Genomic DNA, 17433 nt, shown 5'->3' with positions numbered 1-17433 from the left:
TGATGGCAGCGGCCTTGGTGCACTGCTCGTTCACTTCTGCAAAGGCCTTTTTCACCACTCCAGCCAACTGCAGGTCGTCATCGGGCGACATGCCTGAGAAGTCGCTAGACCAGACTAAGGTGTCAACTATGCCCGTCCTAGACAAAATGTCATTCAGGTTGTAGGTCTCATCCAACTTACATTGTGGATGTTATGCTCGTGCCTCCATGTACTGGATCCTCACTGGCCCCGTCCACGCCGCAAAGTTCTCATATGTGAGCTGCTCCTCCAGCCCTCATCAGGGAGCATAATGAGCATGCTCACATTGGTTCCTTCATAGGGCATCTCCAGAATCTGGAAGTTGATATCAGGGATGAAGGTCAAGTGGACATTGAATGCAAATTTCATATTTTCCACTGGCAGTTTCTAAATCTTGCTCACTTTGAACCTGATCTTCTCAGGACTCCTCAAATGCCTCTCTCCACTTGCCCTTGAAGTAGATTGCAGTCACCAACACTAGTTTTGTTAAAGACTTGAAAGTCCCCTCCCATCAGGTAATTCATTGTACCCTCTATTTCTCCACCCAGCTTTATACGTACCCCCTTGCAGCCTCTGCACTGGACCTCCAACTCGGCACCGTAGTACTTCTTGGTTTCACTGAGGAAAGACTGCTCTCTTTACAGATGGTTGGCCAGGCTCAGTGCGTATGGGGCTCCCTCTTTGTTCAGCACAGACGGATGATCCTCTTCAATCTATAGACAATACCCCATAATGACAAAGCAAAAACTGGTTTTTAGACATTTTTGCAAAAAAGTCAAAATTAAATATCACATTTACTTAAGTACTCAGACCCTTTACTACTACGTTGTTTAAGCACCTTTGGCAGCGATTACAGCCTTGAGTCTTGGGTATGATGCTACAAGCTTGGCACACCTGTGTTTGGGGAAGTTCTCCCATTCTTCTCTGCAGATCCTCTCAAGCTCTGTCAGGTTGGATGGGGAGTGTCGCTAAACAGCTATTTTCAGGTCTCTCCATAGATGTTTGATCGGGTTCAAGTCCTGGCTCTGACCACTCAAGGACATTCAGAGACTTGTCCTGAAGCCACTCCTGTGTTGTCTTGGCTGTGTGCTTAGGGTTGTTGTCCTGTTGGAAGGTGAACCTTCGCCCCATTCTGAGGTCTTGAGCACTCTGGAGCAGGTTTTCATCTAGGATCTCTTAGTACTTTGCTAAATTTATCTTTCCCTCAATCCTGACTAGTCTACCAGTCCCTGCCGCTGAAAAACACCCCCACAGCATGATGCTGCCACCACCATGCTTTACTGTAGGGATGATGCCAGGTTTCCTCCAGACGTGACCCTTGGCATTCAGGCCAATGAGTTTAATCTTGGTTTCATGAGACCCAGAGAATCTTGTTTCTCGTGATCTGAGACTATTTTAGGTGCCTTTTGGCAAACTCCAAGTGGGCTGTCTTGCCTTTTACTGAGGAGTGGCTTCCGTCTGGCCACTATACCATAAAGACCTGATTGGTGGAGTGCTGCAGAAATGGTTGTCCTTCTGGAAGGTTCTCCCATCTCAACAGAGGAACTCTGGAGCTCTGTCTGAGTGACCATTTGGGTTCTTGGTCACTTCCCTGACCAATGCCCTTCTCCCCCGATTGCTCAGTTTGGCTGGGCTGCCAGCTCTAGGAATAGTCTTGGTGGTTGCATACTTCTTCTATTTAGGAATGATGGAGGCCACTCTATTCTTGGGGACCTTCATTTCTGCAGACAGCTCTACGGACAATTCCTTCGACCTTAGGGCTTGTTTTTTTCCCTGACATGCACTGTCAACTGTGGGACCTTGTATAGACAGGTGTGTGCCTTTCCAAATCATGTTCAACCAATTGAATTTACCACAGGTGGACTCCAATCAAGTTGTGGAAACCTCTCAAGGATGATCAATGGATATAGGATGCACCTAAGCTCAATTTTCAGTCTCATAGCAAAGGGTTTGAATACCTATGTCAATAAGGTATTTCTGTTTAAAAATGTATACATTTGCAAACATTTCTAAAAACCTTTTTTCACTGTCATTATTTCTTTAATTTAATTTGTTTTAGAATATGGCTGTAACGTTATATGATGTGAAAAAAGTCAAGGGGTCTGAATACTCTCCGGATGTACTGTAGGTAAAAACAATTTAAGAATATATATTTAAGTATTTTCTTTCTTCCATATTTACACAGTTAGTACGGTAGTTATTTACACATGCGGGGGAAGTGGAAAGTTCCAATTTAAAGGGATAGTTACAGAAATAGTCTCCTTACCTTTAAACTTGTATGGGCCAAGAGAAACTTTAATTCACTCTTCAGATTTATTTACTAAGCCGCTGCTATCAACTGCTAATATTAGCATTGATGACCAAAACCAATGAATTTCAAGTGGCCTTCGTGGATTTGAAAGACATAAAAAATATATATATATCGGGGATTCGTGTCTTTCCTGGCCCAATACTTATTTACTTTTATTGATATTTAGACCTGTTGAACTTTTTCTATTACTACTACTAATTACTATACATATACTATACATATGATGTATGTGCTTTATTTAGATCAAAGAAATCTCTTAACATGACCTCAAAGACCTCCACATCCATTCCAGAGACCTCTGAGGCTGCAGAAGGACAGTGTTTTTAATTGGGGTCCCTTGCCGAGCAGACATTAGCCCTCTCTGTGAATATCGCTCTCCGTCTTCTCCAAAACTACCTGCACAAACCAGTCTGGCCTAGCTCCGTCTCAGCTCTGGCCCACCTTCTAGACGTGTCAGCGTGTTTATACAGAGTGCATGGGCCCCGCTCGTCTGCGTCCTTCCCCGATTTGAGGTCAAGCTGAGGGCACTGCGCCTCACCTCTCACTCTCTGTTTCGGAGGCCGGCGGCACGACCGTATGTTTTCAATCAATCATAGTCACTGGCTTTTAATGGGACCCGGCTTGAGACGAGGCGTCTCTCATCCAGCCACTGTGACAGATATGTCTTTGACTCATAATTGACTGTTCTCACACTCAAACCCCCCACCCCCGAATGTTTTTTTCATCATTGCATAATGACTACATTTAACCTTTAGCATATGTAGCCAGTATGCAAATATACCTCTCACGGAACATGTGAATAAAACCGGTGGGCTAGTCCTAATTATGCTGGAATTGAGTGGGGTTTTGTAATTGATCATCTTCAGACTGTAGTGTGGCTGAAAGCATCATGTTCCTGTATTCGTTTGGTAAGCTATCACGTTCCTAACTCTTCCTCTTCTTTCTCCTGCAGATTGAGTGCATAGTGGCTACAGCGATTATGCAGAGATACAAGAAGCTGCAGTTTGAGAGGGGTAAGTGGGAGAGTAACCGCACTGACCGCATCGCTGCTCATAGGCGTGTGTGGGGCGTGTAGGTAATTGAGCCCCACCTGACTCCCTTGTCTCCCCACACCATTTAGAATTTATTAGGGATCCCCATTAGCTGCTGCCAAGGCAGAAACTACTCTTCCTGGAGTCCAATATCAATTTGACCTGGAGGACAATGACAGCCCTCTAACTTTTTTATTGTGTTCTGATTTAACCTAAATTCTGTATCAAAGTTTAACACAGCCACCATCAAAAATGCATGAGGGGAAAGCCTTTTCAGGTACATTTAAAGTGATGTTAATTGGATAGGTAGTGCTATATCATAACCTAAACTGTGTCTGGCTGTGGACTATATGTCTATACAGTATGTCTAAATATCCTAATTCAAAGCCTTTAATATTTAGTCCCTGTGTTCGGTTATGAATTCATCATCTGTGGTTGTCTGTATATTTAATAAGGTATATTTTTATACCTTTCGAATGTGAGCAGTGTTGTTAAAGTCTCACTGAGGAGTATTCTGCCATTCTGCTGTGAATGGTGTATGGCTGGGCGGTATACCTTTTTTTCTTTTTTTCTAGGCAAGTCAGTTAAGAACAAATTCTTATTTTCAGGGGCAGAACGACAGATTTGTACCTTGTCAGCTCGGGGATTTGAACTTGCAACCTTTTGGTTACTAGTCCAACACTCTAACCACTAGGCCACCCTACCTAAATGTAGTCTTGTATAACGGTATTTCAATGTTTGGTTTGTTAAACGTGTTAACGCCGGCTCTTCGGCGGTGAAATAATGTCCGTTTTTGTTGTTTACTCCGTTTGCTACGTGAGTCGTCTCTCTCCTTCCACACACACCATTCCCCGCCCCCTGTCATTCAAGGAGAGCAGTTTTTGCGCTACCACGAGTGAATGAGTCGCAACAACCACTCGCAGTCAGTCTTCATGGTCAATGGTGCAGATGCAATGCTGCAGATCTGGCTAGTCAGCTAGCCAGCTAGCTAGCTAAATGTACTTAGTCAGAGCAAAAGTAGCTAGCTAGCTAATACAGCCTGATACCAGTGCTGGTGTAGGCCTAGATCAGCATGTTTGCGCAATGGTATATTCTAAATATGAGAGGAATAGGCAAAGCATGGACATTTTAGCTACATCAAAGCAACAGTAAAATACTTTTTTTTTTATGTAGCATTCATTATTGTCCACTGGGAAACACTGACCAACACTTTGGTTCCTTCCCTGTCCCAATAGCCCTGTTTTTTTCACTATTCAAAGTGCCTACTATATTCCAACTTTTGGTTGAAGTTTCATTGAACAGTATAAAACAATCAGAATGGACAAAGCCCCATTTATGGTCATACAAATGCCACCCTAAGGTCATACGCTACTCATAAAGCACATTTAGAACTTTTATTATTAACAAACCTCAAATACCATCAAAAATGTGAATAATATTGTGATTGATATGTGCTAATCTGTGACATGGGGTTCCCACGCTAACCTCAGCCAGACTTGCACACCCACTCTATATGGCATGTGCCTCGAAGGTACTCCACCCACCCAAAGGCACAAACACAGACACACAGGGATGGAGAGACGCAGAGCCAGAGCAGCACAGACAGGAGGGCAGGGGGCTGCCATTTTGGTTCAACAGCAACAGACTGAGGAACATGCGAGAGTCAACAGAACAGAGCCATGTGATGGCAAGCAGTGTGTGTTAGTCATTGGGACAGGATGGTTGGACTTGTTTTGTAGCCACAGACCAAACATTGAGCGTCTGCCAACTTTGTTTTAGTTTGGTAGAAGCACATTTAAATAGGGTGATTGGAGAAAAATAGATGTTGATTTAGCCGCTGATCTGTGTGTGCAGATGTCAAATGACACTTGTGCTTCCGAGAGTGTGTACTTGTGCATCGGTCAAAAGCATGAAATAAAAAGATAAATGTTTTATTAATAGACACGAAAAAAGACAACTATCAACAGTAAAGTAGTAAACCACGTCCGGCACATAGTGCCTATGTCTTTGTTAACACACACACACACACTTTCTCATTTGCAATGGCTTTTTGCACAGATTACAGATGGATCCATCTGTAATCTGTGCAAAAAGCCATTGCAAATGAGAAATTGTGTGTGTGTGTGTGTGTGTGTGTATTAACACAGAGACATAGGTGCTATAATCACCTCGTGACCTCATGGCCTGTCACCATGCTTTGGAAGCAGTCACTGTATACAGAACTGTTGGTGGTGACACCTGGTTTTGTGCCACCACAGAGGTGCTTCTGGACCCGTGCCGGACGTGGTGCCCATCGTCGTCGTGCCAGGCAGTGTGCCAGCTGAAGGAGATGGAGGTGGCGCAGCCCCAGCTGGTGAAGTGTGCCGTGTGCACCCTGGAGTTCTGCTCGGCCTGCAAGGCTAACTGGCACCCCGGGCAGGTCTGCCCACCCCAGGAGAACAACCTGCCCATCACCGCTTTCCTACCCGGAGAGACCAGGTATGGAACTGGACTCTCCCCTTCCTTCATCATATCAATCACTTCCTCTCCACCTCATCAATTCTTTGATATCCCTAGAGACCAGGTATAGAGGGAGCTGGAGTTTTTCCTCTTCTTCCTCCTCTGTCTTCACCATCTCAATCGCACTCTCCTCCCCATCACCTCCTCAAGCTAGTTGAGAGAGGTTAGACTCCGTGACCGTTGAATGACATTTCATCCCAAAAAACATTAGGTTCTCATTCAATCAATCGGGGTAACTGGCTTTCCGCAATGAGCCACACTGTAAACACTGTGTTGTTGAGACAATAAACTCGTACGTTTGACAGGAATGATGTCCTTACCCTGGAAACCCTGGTGCCATTATCCACACACACGTACACTCACGCGCTCGCGCGCCCGCACACACACAAACAGCTCGTAGTTGTTTTCTCCTGTGGTTGATGATCTGCCCTCACCTGCTCTCACCCCTCTACTGAGGACACTGTGAGGACACAGCCTCTGGTCCCCGTGGGAACCTGTATTTACCACCCTGGATACCAGCCTAGCTACCGCTGTGTTGATGTCTCCATGAAGCCAGCTGCTCTCATGCATAACCATCCAGGCACTAGTCATCTAGTGCCTTCTAGTGCATATTTAATATGACTGAGTGTATTGCTGGAGCAGATTGCCTGATGATAGTGCTGGGACCCGTGGGCTCAGATAAGGCTAGCCGGGGTTGACCAAGGTCATAGAGGAAGGCATAATATGTCAGTATAAGGAGCCAATAGAAGTCAAGGCCGTAACTCTTAGCCAACCTGCATTTGGACTATTTGTCTACTTAAAACTCTAGAATGTGGTGGCCCAGTGGCTAAGCTACAGTACATGACCAAAAGTATGTGGACATCTGCTCGTCGAACGTCTCATTCATAAATCATGGGCTCTGCTGCTGTAACAGCCTCCACACTTCTGGGAAGAGTTTCCACTAGAGGTTGAAACATTGCTGCGGGGACTGGCTTCCATTTAGCCACGAGTCAAACCGAGATTTTGTCTGTCGACTCCAGAGTCCAATGGCGCCGAGCTTTACACCACTCCAGCAGACGTTTGGCATTGCGCATGGTGATCTTAGGCTAGTGTGCGGCTGCTCGGCCACGGAAACCCATTTCACGAAGCTCCCGACGAACAGTTCTTGTGCTGACGTTGCTTCCGGAGGCAATTTGGAACAGTAGTGAGTGTTGCAACCAAGGACAGACTGTTTTTACGCGCCATGCGCTTTAGCACTCTGCAGTCCCGTTCTGTGAAAATGAATGGCCTACCACTTGGTGGCTGAGCCGTTGTTGCTCCTAGACGTTTCCACGTCACAATAACAGCAGAAATTTGACAAACTGACTTGTTGGAAAGGTGGCATCCTATGACGGTGCCACGTTGAAATTCCATGAGCTCTTCAGTAAGGCCCTTCTACTGTCAGTGTTTGTCTATGGAGATTGCATGACTTTGTGCCCGATTTTGTACACCGGTCAGCAACGGGTGTGGCTGAAATAGCCGAATCCACTAATTTGAAGGGGTGTAGACACACTATATATATATATATATACACACACAAAAGTATATCTAAAAATAAAGCGAGAGCGAGAGAGGGAGGGTTGTGGAGTTGTCCTCAGATGTCACGAAAGGCCACAGTGGTTTAAAGGGAAAGTTTTGGACTTTACAACTTAATGTTAGATGGTTCCTCACCCTGAAAAAGTAGTCTATGGGCCAGAAGAAACTGTAATCCATAGTTGTTTTCTCTAAACAGCCACAACAAACTTCATCTAACTTGAACTCTAGCCATGGATTACAGTTTTTCCAGGCCCATAGACTACTTTTAGCTTGCGAACCATCTAACATCAAGTTGTAAAATCCTGAACTTCCCCTTTAAACTCTGGCGCCTCCTCTCTCTCTCTCTCTCTCTCTACCCCTGTCAGGACTCCAAGTGTGGCTTGTAAGGCTCTTACTGTGATTACTGTACATACTGCACTTATCTAAACAATAAGCTCTGGAGTACGTTCTTCTCCTCTCTCCCCTTCAAGAGTGTGGGAAATTAGTGTCCTAATTCGAATGGACTCCACGTACACTGTTAGCCCGATCTGCACCCAGCTGACACATGCAGCAATTACTGCAAAGGGCAAATGTATTACTCTGTGGACCTTTCCCATTTTGCCTGGATCTTGCTGCCTTTTGCTGATACGATTTTTTATTCCCATGATATTCCTCTGACATAACAGCCAGCATTCAGGAGAAGGACACTCTCTCCTTAATCCTCACACTGATCCAGGTATTTTACCTTCTGATCTTTAGCCAGTATTCCATTACATTCAGGCCTCTATCCCGTTCCTTCCAGAGCAAAAGCTAGGATCCGAAAGTCCTGTTTAGTTACAAAATGACTGCCAGGGTGTCAAATGAAGTAGGACACGAAAGGTGTGCATTAATTCACTCTGGCCAGATGCGATCAATAGCCGGAGAATTGGCTCAGAAAATGAATGTGCTTGTTGTCTGTCCGCCTCTCTGACACTTGAGAGGACAGCCGACAGCATCACCTGCTCTCCTTTCTGGCCTTCAAGAGTCAGCAGCACTCAGGTGGGAAAAGGACACAAAAGACCTGCCTTTAAGATGAATAGAAGAAGGAGTTTCTCGTTTCTCATTTCGTTTGCATTTCAGGTGTTAGGAGCAAATTCTGTTGATGTTTATTGCAAGCTTAGATCTATTGTACATTAACAAAGGCTGTTCAAGATCTGTGGCATGATAAACTCTGAGTGGATAATCTCTTGTGGCATTCTGGATCTCTGATGTCTCATGGTCTTTGTTCTTTAGCGTCATTCAGCAAAAGCAATTGTTTCAACCAACATTTGTTTAAGAAACGTAACACACTGAACATTGCTCTCTCTCTCACGCGCGCTCACCGTGTCTCTTCAGATCCTTCTACAAGAGTGACGATGACGGTGGTCCCATCAAGCGCTGTCCCAAGTGTAAGGTGTACATCGAGAGGGACGAGGGCTGTGCCCAGATGATGTGCAAGAACTGCAAACACGCCTTCTGCTGGTACTGTCTGGAGTCACTGGACGTGAGTAGAGAACCTTGTCGCACGCGCACACACACCCCTTTCTAGTGGAACTTTCTGGAGCCCCTGGATATGAGTAGAACTTTGTCCCAATGTTTCCCCAAAACACCTCCCCACATCTGTGCTGCTGCAACATGTTCGTATAGAATAATACACACGTATCTTTGGGTCTTAATTTCCCTATTCAGTATGTTGGTCCTGACTTCAATACAGCAGTCTGAAATGTGCATAGAATTCACTCTGTGTATATTTCGCATGTCTGGTGTTAGCAGTGTGAGCAGTGATCCAATGTGTTATCAGGGAATAACAGCACTGCAGGAGGTGTGATAAGGCTGCAGGCGGATGGATTTCTAAATCCAAACCCGTTTTTATGATGTTTGATACAAGACAATGGAACTGAAACGGAGGGATTTTATCTGGGCTTGTAGGAGGCTAGGAGGCTTTACTGGCAGTGGCTTAAGTCAATTCTAATTGCAGACCACAGGCGATTTTACACCACACTGGTAATTTAAAAGCAATTTTCTCCAAGCAGCCTACCTCTCAGTACTAATGATAGATCATTATTTTCTCCTCTTTCTGTGTGTGTGTGTGTGTGTGTGTGTGTGTGTGTGTGTGTGTGTGTGTGTGTGTGTGTGTGTGTGTGTGTGTGTGTGTGTGTGTGTGTGTGTGTGTGTGTGTGTGTGACACAGGATGACTTCCTCCTGATCCACTATGACAAAGGGCCCTGTCGAAACAAACTGGGCCACTCCAGGGCGTCTGTCATCTGGCACAGAACACAGGTGAGTAAAGTTAGTGCGCCCACTTTCCTCCCTTGTCTCTCTCTCTCTCTCACACTCACTCACACACACACTGGACTTCCCCTATGTCTGCAGCATGTGGCAGGGAACATGCACACACCTTTCACCTCACACAAACACTTCCACACACGCACACACATGTTTAACATGAATAAACATGGATGGTGCTCTGTGAAAACACTAGTCGGTAGGAGAGCACAGCTTGGTCGATGTGCTCTGTGTGTTGGCCCGTTGTTGTTAGTGTCAACATGTCTCCAGCATTGCTTTCTTATAGTTGATTTCTTTCTGTGTATAATATGTGGACATTTGCACGTCACTTATGGGTTAGAGTAATGCTTTTACTTTGGCACAATCTCTAAAGTAAAAAGCAGGGGGCGCAACTTTCACTGCACATTTTGAAATGTCATTTTTGTCCCCCCCAGTTTTGTCATTGGAACGTGATACAAAATGAGGCAACGGTGTGCTTTAGGACCATGCGGACACCTCCGAGTTGACTGGATAAAAAATTATATTCATTAAAACCAAAGTTGCGCAATATTATTTTATGGTACTGTTAAGATGTTCAGTTACAACATACATAATGCATGCCATACATTACGAAATAAAAGTCAACACATCCTTCAGAATTCTGATTCTAATATCGAATGAGAATATTGAGTAGACGTTATATATGTTCTTGTTCACCCGGTCATCACCCAGTCATTGTTCAGCTCTAGCTATCATCCGGCACATATCTAGTCATAGACGAGCACATTTCCCGGGTTTAACAGAGCGTTGTGAACGCTAGCGTACACACTGACATCTGTTGCCCAGTAGGACAGGCTGAGTCATTTGAGCATGATTACAGCTTGTGGTACTGCACCTCCTTCACCCAGCCCATGCAACCTCACTGCTTCCCAAGCCCAGTCTCTCTCTTTAGCTCCTCATGAATGCATAACACATACAGAAAGGACTCCGGGGCCCTTATTCACAAAAGAAGTGCTGATCTAGGATGAGGTCCTCCCTGTCAATGTAATCTTATTCATTATGGCAAAAACAGATCCTAGATCAGCATTCCTACTCAGACATTTTCTGAATTAAGGCCCTAATATATAATAAAGGCCCTACTATATCCTGCCTTTTTATTAAGAAAGCTCAGCCTCTGTGTTTTCTCTTTTCGCCTCTGTATCTGATTTTCAAATCAGTTTTGAGATTTGAGCTGAGGGGGTTGCATCCGCTAGGGACGCCATAGAAGGAATGAAGGTCACCGCTCTCGATGCTTACTGTTCTCAGACCAGACATGGTCTATTACGTACGGTAGCTTTGCCAAGGGTTGGTTGATCTGAGCAAATAGGATCTCATGTTAACACAGGTATGCCGGTGCAACTAAAGGTTCATGGGGAGCTCGTCTGGGTAAATAATGTGACTACTAAGACCTCCAAAAAGGGGGAAGTGGACAGAAATACACAAGAATGGATGGCAACAACAATGTATGTACATGCATGGAGCTATTTTATCAAAAGGTCTTTGTCATAGGATGCCACTCTCTGCTGTCTTGTCCTTCATTGGCCCGCCCTGGATGATCCTCAAAATGACTCTCCTACTCTGACACTGGCAGAAGTCCATTCATTTATTCTAAGAAGGCAGGATTGCGTGCAATTGCTACTTTCGAAGGCCATTTTGTAGCTGAGATGTTTCTGCTCGTATATGATGCCCCCGTGTGGTGAGATGGGAGACTTGCACTACAAAGATTGAAAATAACTCGCACGGGTTATGATCACGTCAAACGAGAGCAAGTTTTGAGAAGGGAAGTGGAAATAATTTGGTGTGTGTTATCTTGTTAAGGGATCTCTCATACGCTAGTCCTGTTTTTTTCAAAGTATTTCCATATAGTGCCAATTGTGTTCTTCCTTAGTGATAGTCTTTAGTTATATGTTTGCAGTGTGGCTAAACAAAAGGTATCTTATTTGCTGGTGCCTCTGTCTTGTTTGCAGTCTCTTACTCTCTCTCCTCTCTCTCTTTCTCCAAGGTGGTGGGGATCTTCGCTGGCTTCGGCCTTCTCCTGCTGGTGGCCTCTCCCTTTCTCCTCCTGGCCACGCCCTTTGTCCTCTGCTGTAAGTGCAAGTGCAGCAAAGGGGACGACGACCCCCTGCCCACCTAAACCCCGCCTCACTCATCTAAGCAGGCGGCCATATTTATTTTTCGTCCCTTCTGTTTTCTCCCTCCAAGCTTCTTGCGGTGCTTCATTTAACGGGGCTGGGGCCTAGCTGCACTGTCTCGGGCCCAGCCGCGTCCCGATCCATCTCGCTCGCAGTGTCATGGTGGGAGAGGAGTTGTGTTGACCCTGTGCTCCCTGGCCTGGTGGAAGATGGGTTCACAGAGGTCAGGCTTTGAGGACGACAATGATGCGCCTCTCTGTGGGCTTGGGGGCATGTGTCCGTTTACTGTAGCAGGGCCACTCTGAGGCCTTGAGGTGAGCTACAGACAGTGGTGTAGTACAGAACCGAAGAAGAAGAGGATGTTTTATCAAGAGATAAATAAAGACGTGATGTCGGAGACATTTTCATGCAGGAGCTGCTACTATCGGAGGAGCTTCACCTTAACTCGTTTCAGTCGAGTTTCTTGTTTTTGTTGGTTTGTCGAACACAATGCTTTCCCCCCCTCTTCTCTCTCTTTTTAGCTCTCAACATACAGGAAATAGCACTGGAGTTACGTTTTGACAAACGTTTTGTGTTTACTCTGTTTGCACATTAAAGACTCTCCGTTTGTCGCTTTAAGAACCGGGGCGGGAGTTGGGAGATTTTCTGTCTCTCACTCCCCTGTACAGCACGCTCTCTTGGTGATGTCTGTGTTTCTGTAATCTTTTGCTCTGTTCCCACTATCAGCAAGAAGTTATTCTTTTTACAAAATGGATTTGAACTCCTATATGTGTCTTTTTGAGAGGGTGTCCCAAACTCCTTCTCACAGCCCAAAAAGAGGACTCCTGGTCCTGTGTTTGTCGAAGAGTCTCAGAGTAGGAGTGCTCATCTAGGCAAGACAAAACTGATCCTATATCGATACTCCTACTTCAAGACACTTTGTGAACATGGGCCCTGAACATTCGTCTCCCCGTCCACACAGACGTGAACAAACCATCCGGAACTGGTTCTGACTTGTGTTGTCGAATGGAATACTTTACTATAGATGTCGTGGTTTTCCTTCTGAGTTCCTCTCAACTCAAATAAGAATAATATTTAGCCACATAGCAACAAATGGCCTTAAATGAATAAGAAACGAAGCCAAAAACGTCACCTCCAGTATTCAGAAGAAGAAAAAACTGTCTTACAAAAACACATGGCCATTGTCCAATTCCGTCCTTGTGAAAGCACACTTAAATAATGAATTTGTTTAATGCATCAGTCATTCATTAAAACCTGTCTATTTTCAGGTAGAACATAGGAAATTAAATTGTCTCTCTGATACAAAGATGTCCCTTCATATGATCTATATTACATTGATGTTGGTCATATATCCAACTACTGTAATGAACAATAATCCTATACAATGTATTTTTTAATTGTGTGAATCTGTGGCAAACTTGCATAATGTTAGTGGTATTGTTGTCAACGTTTTTGTTGGGAGCAAGTCGAGAGCTCTCACTACATGCAGCTACTGCAACCTTTGCAGGGATATAAAATGTCAAGAACTTCACCGGACTGTTTAGGACACATCTGAAAACTGCTCTACACATGACTGTATCTATGCAAGTTTGTACATTTCCTATCTTAGTCTTGCTAACAGTGTGGTCATATCAAGTGGTCCAGTATGTTATACCAGATTCCATGTGCCATTTATCACATCATACAGTAGAATTTCACAAAAGGGCGGTTGACTTACATCCGTTTCATTTGATTTTATTTGATTTTTTATCTATCAGGGAAGCCATACATTATTTCATCACCATCGTTTTCCCTTAAGTTGTTCCATCAGAACGTGTGGTGAGGAGGCATTTACTGTAGCGACACCATTTCTCACTCTGAAACACATTTAAACTCAAGAGATCGGTCATTGGCGTTCCGTCATCAATAAGCCACTTTGGAACACGTACAGAAAATCCTGGGTGGCAGTCTGTTTCTGCTCTCTTGCCAACTCCTTATGAAATTGTCACGCAAAACTGGCTTGACAATGGATTAGGGAAAAAGCACAAACAAATCCGGGACTACTGTAGACTACATATAGAATGCTGAGATACTCTTCTGCAGAAATCCCAGATTTTTTTATTTTGCTCTTCCGTATTGGTCTCCACGTAGCATTTGAAGAGTGGGTATGGCAGTTACTGGAACTAGCATTAGCCATTCACCTCTAGCTCATGGTAGCCACCACACACAAAGAAAACATTAGCCTTAACTTTTCAGTACCTCGTACCTTTAGCCTCATCATTTCCCGTTAATCCTTAATGCATGCAAGTAGTCAAAGACTCGATTTTAAAATAAAAAATAAAAAAACATTTCAGTTGAGCTAATTTACCCTTATTTTCTGGCAATAGGGAATATGAAGGTCCCAACTGAGCATGTGGATCACTGAGCTGACCGTGTCTTTGGGTGACAATCATGCCAAGCAAGTCTTGTGGGTGGAGATCGAGAGTGAGTGAATAGTTTCAAGCGTTTTAAGGTTTGTAAAGTAAAAGTGGAGATCTTATGTCCGTATGGCCAGTTCCAGGCATAAGCCAATCAGGGTCTCGACTTACTATTGCGAGTAAGAAAAGTAGAGTACACCAGGTGCCATTTTGGAATTTTGTTGTGCATTAGCAGTTGTTCTCTTATGTCACTCACTGACAGTCAATTAGCAATGTCAGTTAACAATTTTCAGAGTGGTACTTAGTCTAGCCATCTATCTAAACTCGTAGTAATCATGGCCGCATACCTACCGGGCATGCATGGCACGTGCCCAGGGGCCCTGACCTCCAGGGGGCCCCCGTTTTTGATTGTGTTGGTCATTCTCACTCCGATATCATATTAACATGGCATAAGTCATTATAAAATGTGTAGAATTGCAGTAAATTGGCTGTAAACCTGAAATGTTTTCTTTCTGCCCCATGGCAAAATTTGTAGAATTACCTGACATTTCTACAATTGCAAAGTTCTATCCCCACCCCATGGCAAAGTATGTAAAATTGCAGAAAAAAACATGCTTTAAAGGTCCAATGCAGCCATTTTCATCTCAATATCAAATCATTTCTGTGATTGTTTTCAATTAAAACGGTAAAAAATAAACAAAGATGGCTTCTTAGCTAAGAGCAATTTCTCAGGCAACATTTTTGCTAGGATTGTCTGGGAGTGGTCTGAGTGGGGAGGGGAAAACTGAAAAGTAGCTGTTATTGGCAAAAAGGTTTGGAACTCTCTTTCTTGTTGGTCTATTAACTAATTTACTGCATGGTGATGTCACCATGGAAGGCCAAAACACCATTCCATGAAAACAGGATGACATTTCAGACAGTCTTTTCAAACAGCTTAAACACTAAAAGGGAATTATCATGTTCACACATTCACAGTATTATTCCAACCTCATAGTGTGGAAATGAGGTCTGTCAAACAATGAAAAGAATGAATTGTGATTAATTGCCAGTTATATCGAGGTATTCAGTCATAGGCATTCAGCCATTCAGCTCGCTAGCTAACATTAGCATAACTAGAATAGCTGTTATCTAAAAAAACGCCTGGGGATGTGTGTATAGTTAAACTTTCTGTACGTTTTTCTTAAATTGTTGCTCAAAGCTGCGCACGCAGAGGATTTTTTTATAGAACTGCAGGAAATCCCCCATCGTCAAGACGGGGGCCACTAATAAAAAAGATCCCGCTAGGTGGGGGTCCCCCAAACAAATCTCACTTAGGGCCCCAAAAGGCTATAGCCGGCCCTGCCCATTAAATATTGCCTTCTCTTTGGAAATGTGTAAAGCTGTCACCGACACTTTTTGTTGTCCTTATTAAAGGGGTTCGGGGATTGTAATTTTAAGAAATGTAGCCTCTATTTCCAGGCTTCCTCAGAACTCAGAGACTTGGGAGGATGGCATTGCGTGACTATAGGAAATGTACATTCAAGAGAAGTGGAAACAAGTTCTCATCTTCCATTTGGTTTAGAGGGGCTTTGAGCTGAGAGAATCTTGAATGCTTGTCACAAAGTCCTCTGACTCAACTGATTTTGCCAGTATACCAATCAAACTCCGATGACTCGTACAGTCATTAGTGTTATCATCTGGTTTCTTTCAGCATTATGCAGCGAAGGGACACAAAACATTTAATAAACTCCATTCACCTCGAGGTGAGACCAAGCCTGTTGCACAATTATATTCTATGGCTTGAAACCTATTTTGCTCTTTGTTCACACTGTTGGGCTTCTAAACTATATTTCAACCTGTTATATCAGATGATAACAATGCTATATGTTTTTAAAAAGAGGTCAAACTGTGCCTCTTAATTTTAGGGAGTCCGAAACAACATTGTGTGCACAAAAGGTCCGAAGGTTTCTGTCATGACGTACCCTTTATCCTGGATTCTAAGTTTGACTTTCACACTTACCGTACTTAGGTTGCCTTTGTGTTATACTTGTTCTGTAGGCTTTGATGCAGTAAATCATACAGTAATGGCTTGTATTTGTGTTAACTGTGGAAGGATTCATATTTCCAACTTTTCAAAAGATGTAACCTTGTAAATTGGCATGTGTGGAGAGCATTGGATAAACACATTGTACTTCTCCCATGTATCTATTGTTCCACTAACACTGTGAAATGGAATAAATGTGGTTGTTTTTTGTGACTCGCCTCTCCTCTGGACATAAATGCTGCAAGCATATTGACATTAGTTCACGCTATAGGTCGGGCTGAATCGTACTGTGCTGGCTCAGATTTTCTTTTCGCATTGTCCTTTCCAGCACGTTTCCAGCAACTATGGTGGATGTGTAACCAGTCCAGACCAGTACAGCTTGGCTCAGCTTTGGCCGTATGGTGTGAATAAGGCAATACATGTCTCACCAGTCCCTGTCATCAGTTCCAAACACATGAGTCTCATGTTCAAGTGTGCCCTCTGGTGTTGGAAGATGTAATGTTCATATCTCAGCCAACACTTGATGGGATATTGTCTTTCTAGTCAGCGCTCGGTTCATGTAAAGGTCACTGAATAGAGATTAACCTCTTATGGTTGAGATCGGCTAAGATCCCGTTAACAGGATCGATTTGACAACAGCCAGTGAAAGTGCAGGGCGCCAAATTCAAACAACAGAAATCTCATAATTAAAATTCCTCAAACATACAACTATTTCACACCATTTTAAAGATAACCTTGTTGTTAATCCCACCACAGTGTCCGATTTCAAAAAGGATTATGTTAGGTCAGTACATAGTCACAGAAAAACACAGCCATTTTTCCAGCCAAAGAGAGGACTCACAAAAAGCAGAAATTGAGATAAAATGAATCACTAACCTTTGATGATCTTCATCAGATGACACTCATAGGACTTCATGTTACACAATACATGTATGTTTTGTTCGATAAAGTGCATATTTATATCCAAAAATCTCAGTTTACATTAGCGCGTTATGTTCAGTATTGTTTTGCTTCCAAAACATCCAGTGATTTTGCAGAGAGCCACATCAATTTACAGAAATAGTCATCATAAACTTCAATATAAGATACAAGTGTTATGCACAGAATTAGAGATATACTTCTCCTTAATGCAACCGCTGTGTCAGATTTCAAAAAAACTTTACGGAAA

At 43.7% G+C, this 17433-nt stretch overlaps 1 protein-coding gene across 2 annotated transcripts in view; it reads left to right on the top strand.

Moving 5' to 3' along the window:
- The window catches only part of rnf144aa (ring finger protein 144aa), a 58813-nt gene extending 42335 nt beyond the window's left edge, over positions 1 to 16478 (top strand). For both annotated transcript variants that reach the window (XM_038967884.1, XM_038967885.1), the window contains 5 exons: positions 3282 to 3342; positions 5619 to 5838; positions 8767 to 8914; positions 9601 to 9690; positions 11717 to 16478. In XM_038967884.1, the coding sequence (XP_038823812.1) occupies positions 3282 to 3342; positions 5619 to 5838; positions 8767 to 8914; positions 9601 to 9690; positions 11717 to 11848 (651 nt within the window). In that variant the 3' untranslated portion in view covers positions 11849 to 16478. The remainder of the gene's footprint in view (positions 1 to 3281; positions 3343 to 5618; positions 5839 to 8766; positions 8915 to 9600; positions 9691 to 11716) is intronic.
- Positions 16479 to 17433: the final 955 nt, after the last annotated feature.

The sequence above is a fragment of the Salvelinus namaycush genome, chromosome 28 (assembly GCF_016432855.1).
Source record: "Salvelinus namaycush isolate Seneca chromosome 28, SaNama_1.0, whole genome shotgun sequence".
In the NCBI taxonomy this organism is placed as follows: Eukaryota; Metazoa; Chordata; class Actinopteri; order Salmoniformes; family Salmonidae; genus Salvelinus; species Salvelinus namaycush.
The sequence above is the reverse complement of the archived record's forward strand: the minus strand, read 5'-3'. Positions and strand labels throughout refer to the sequence as shown.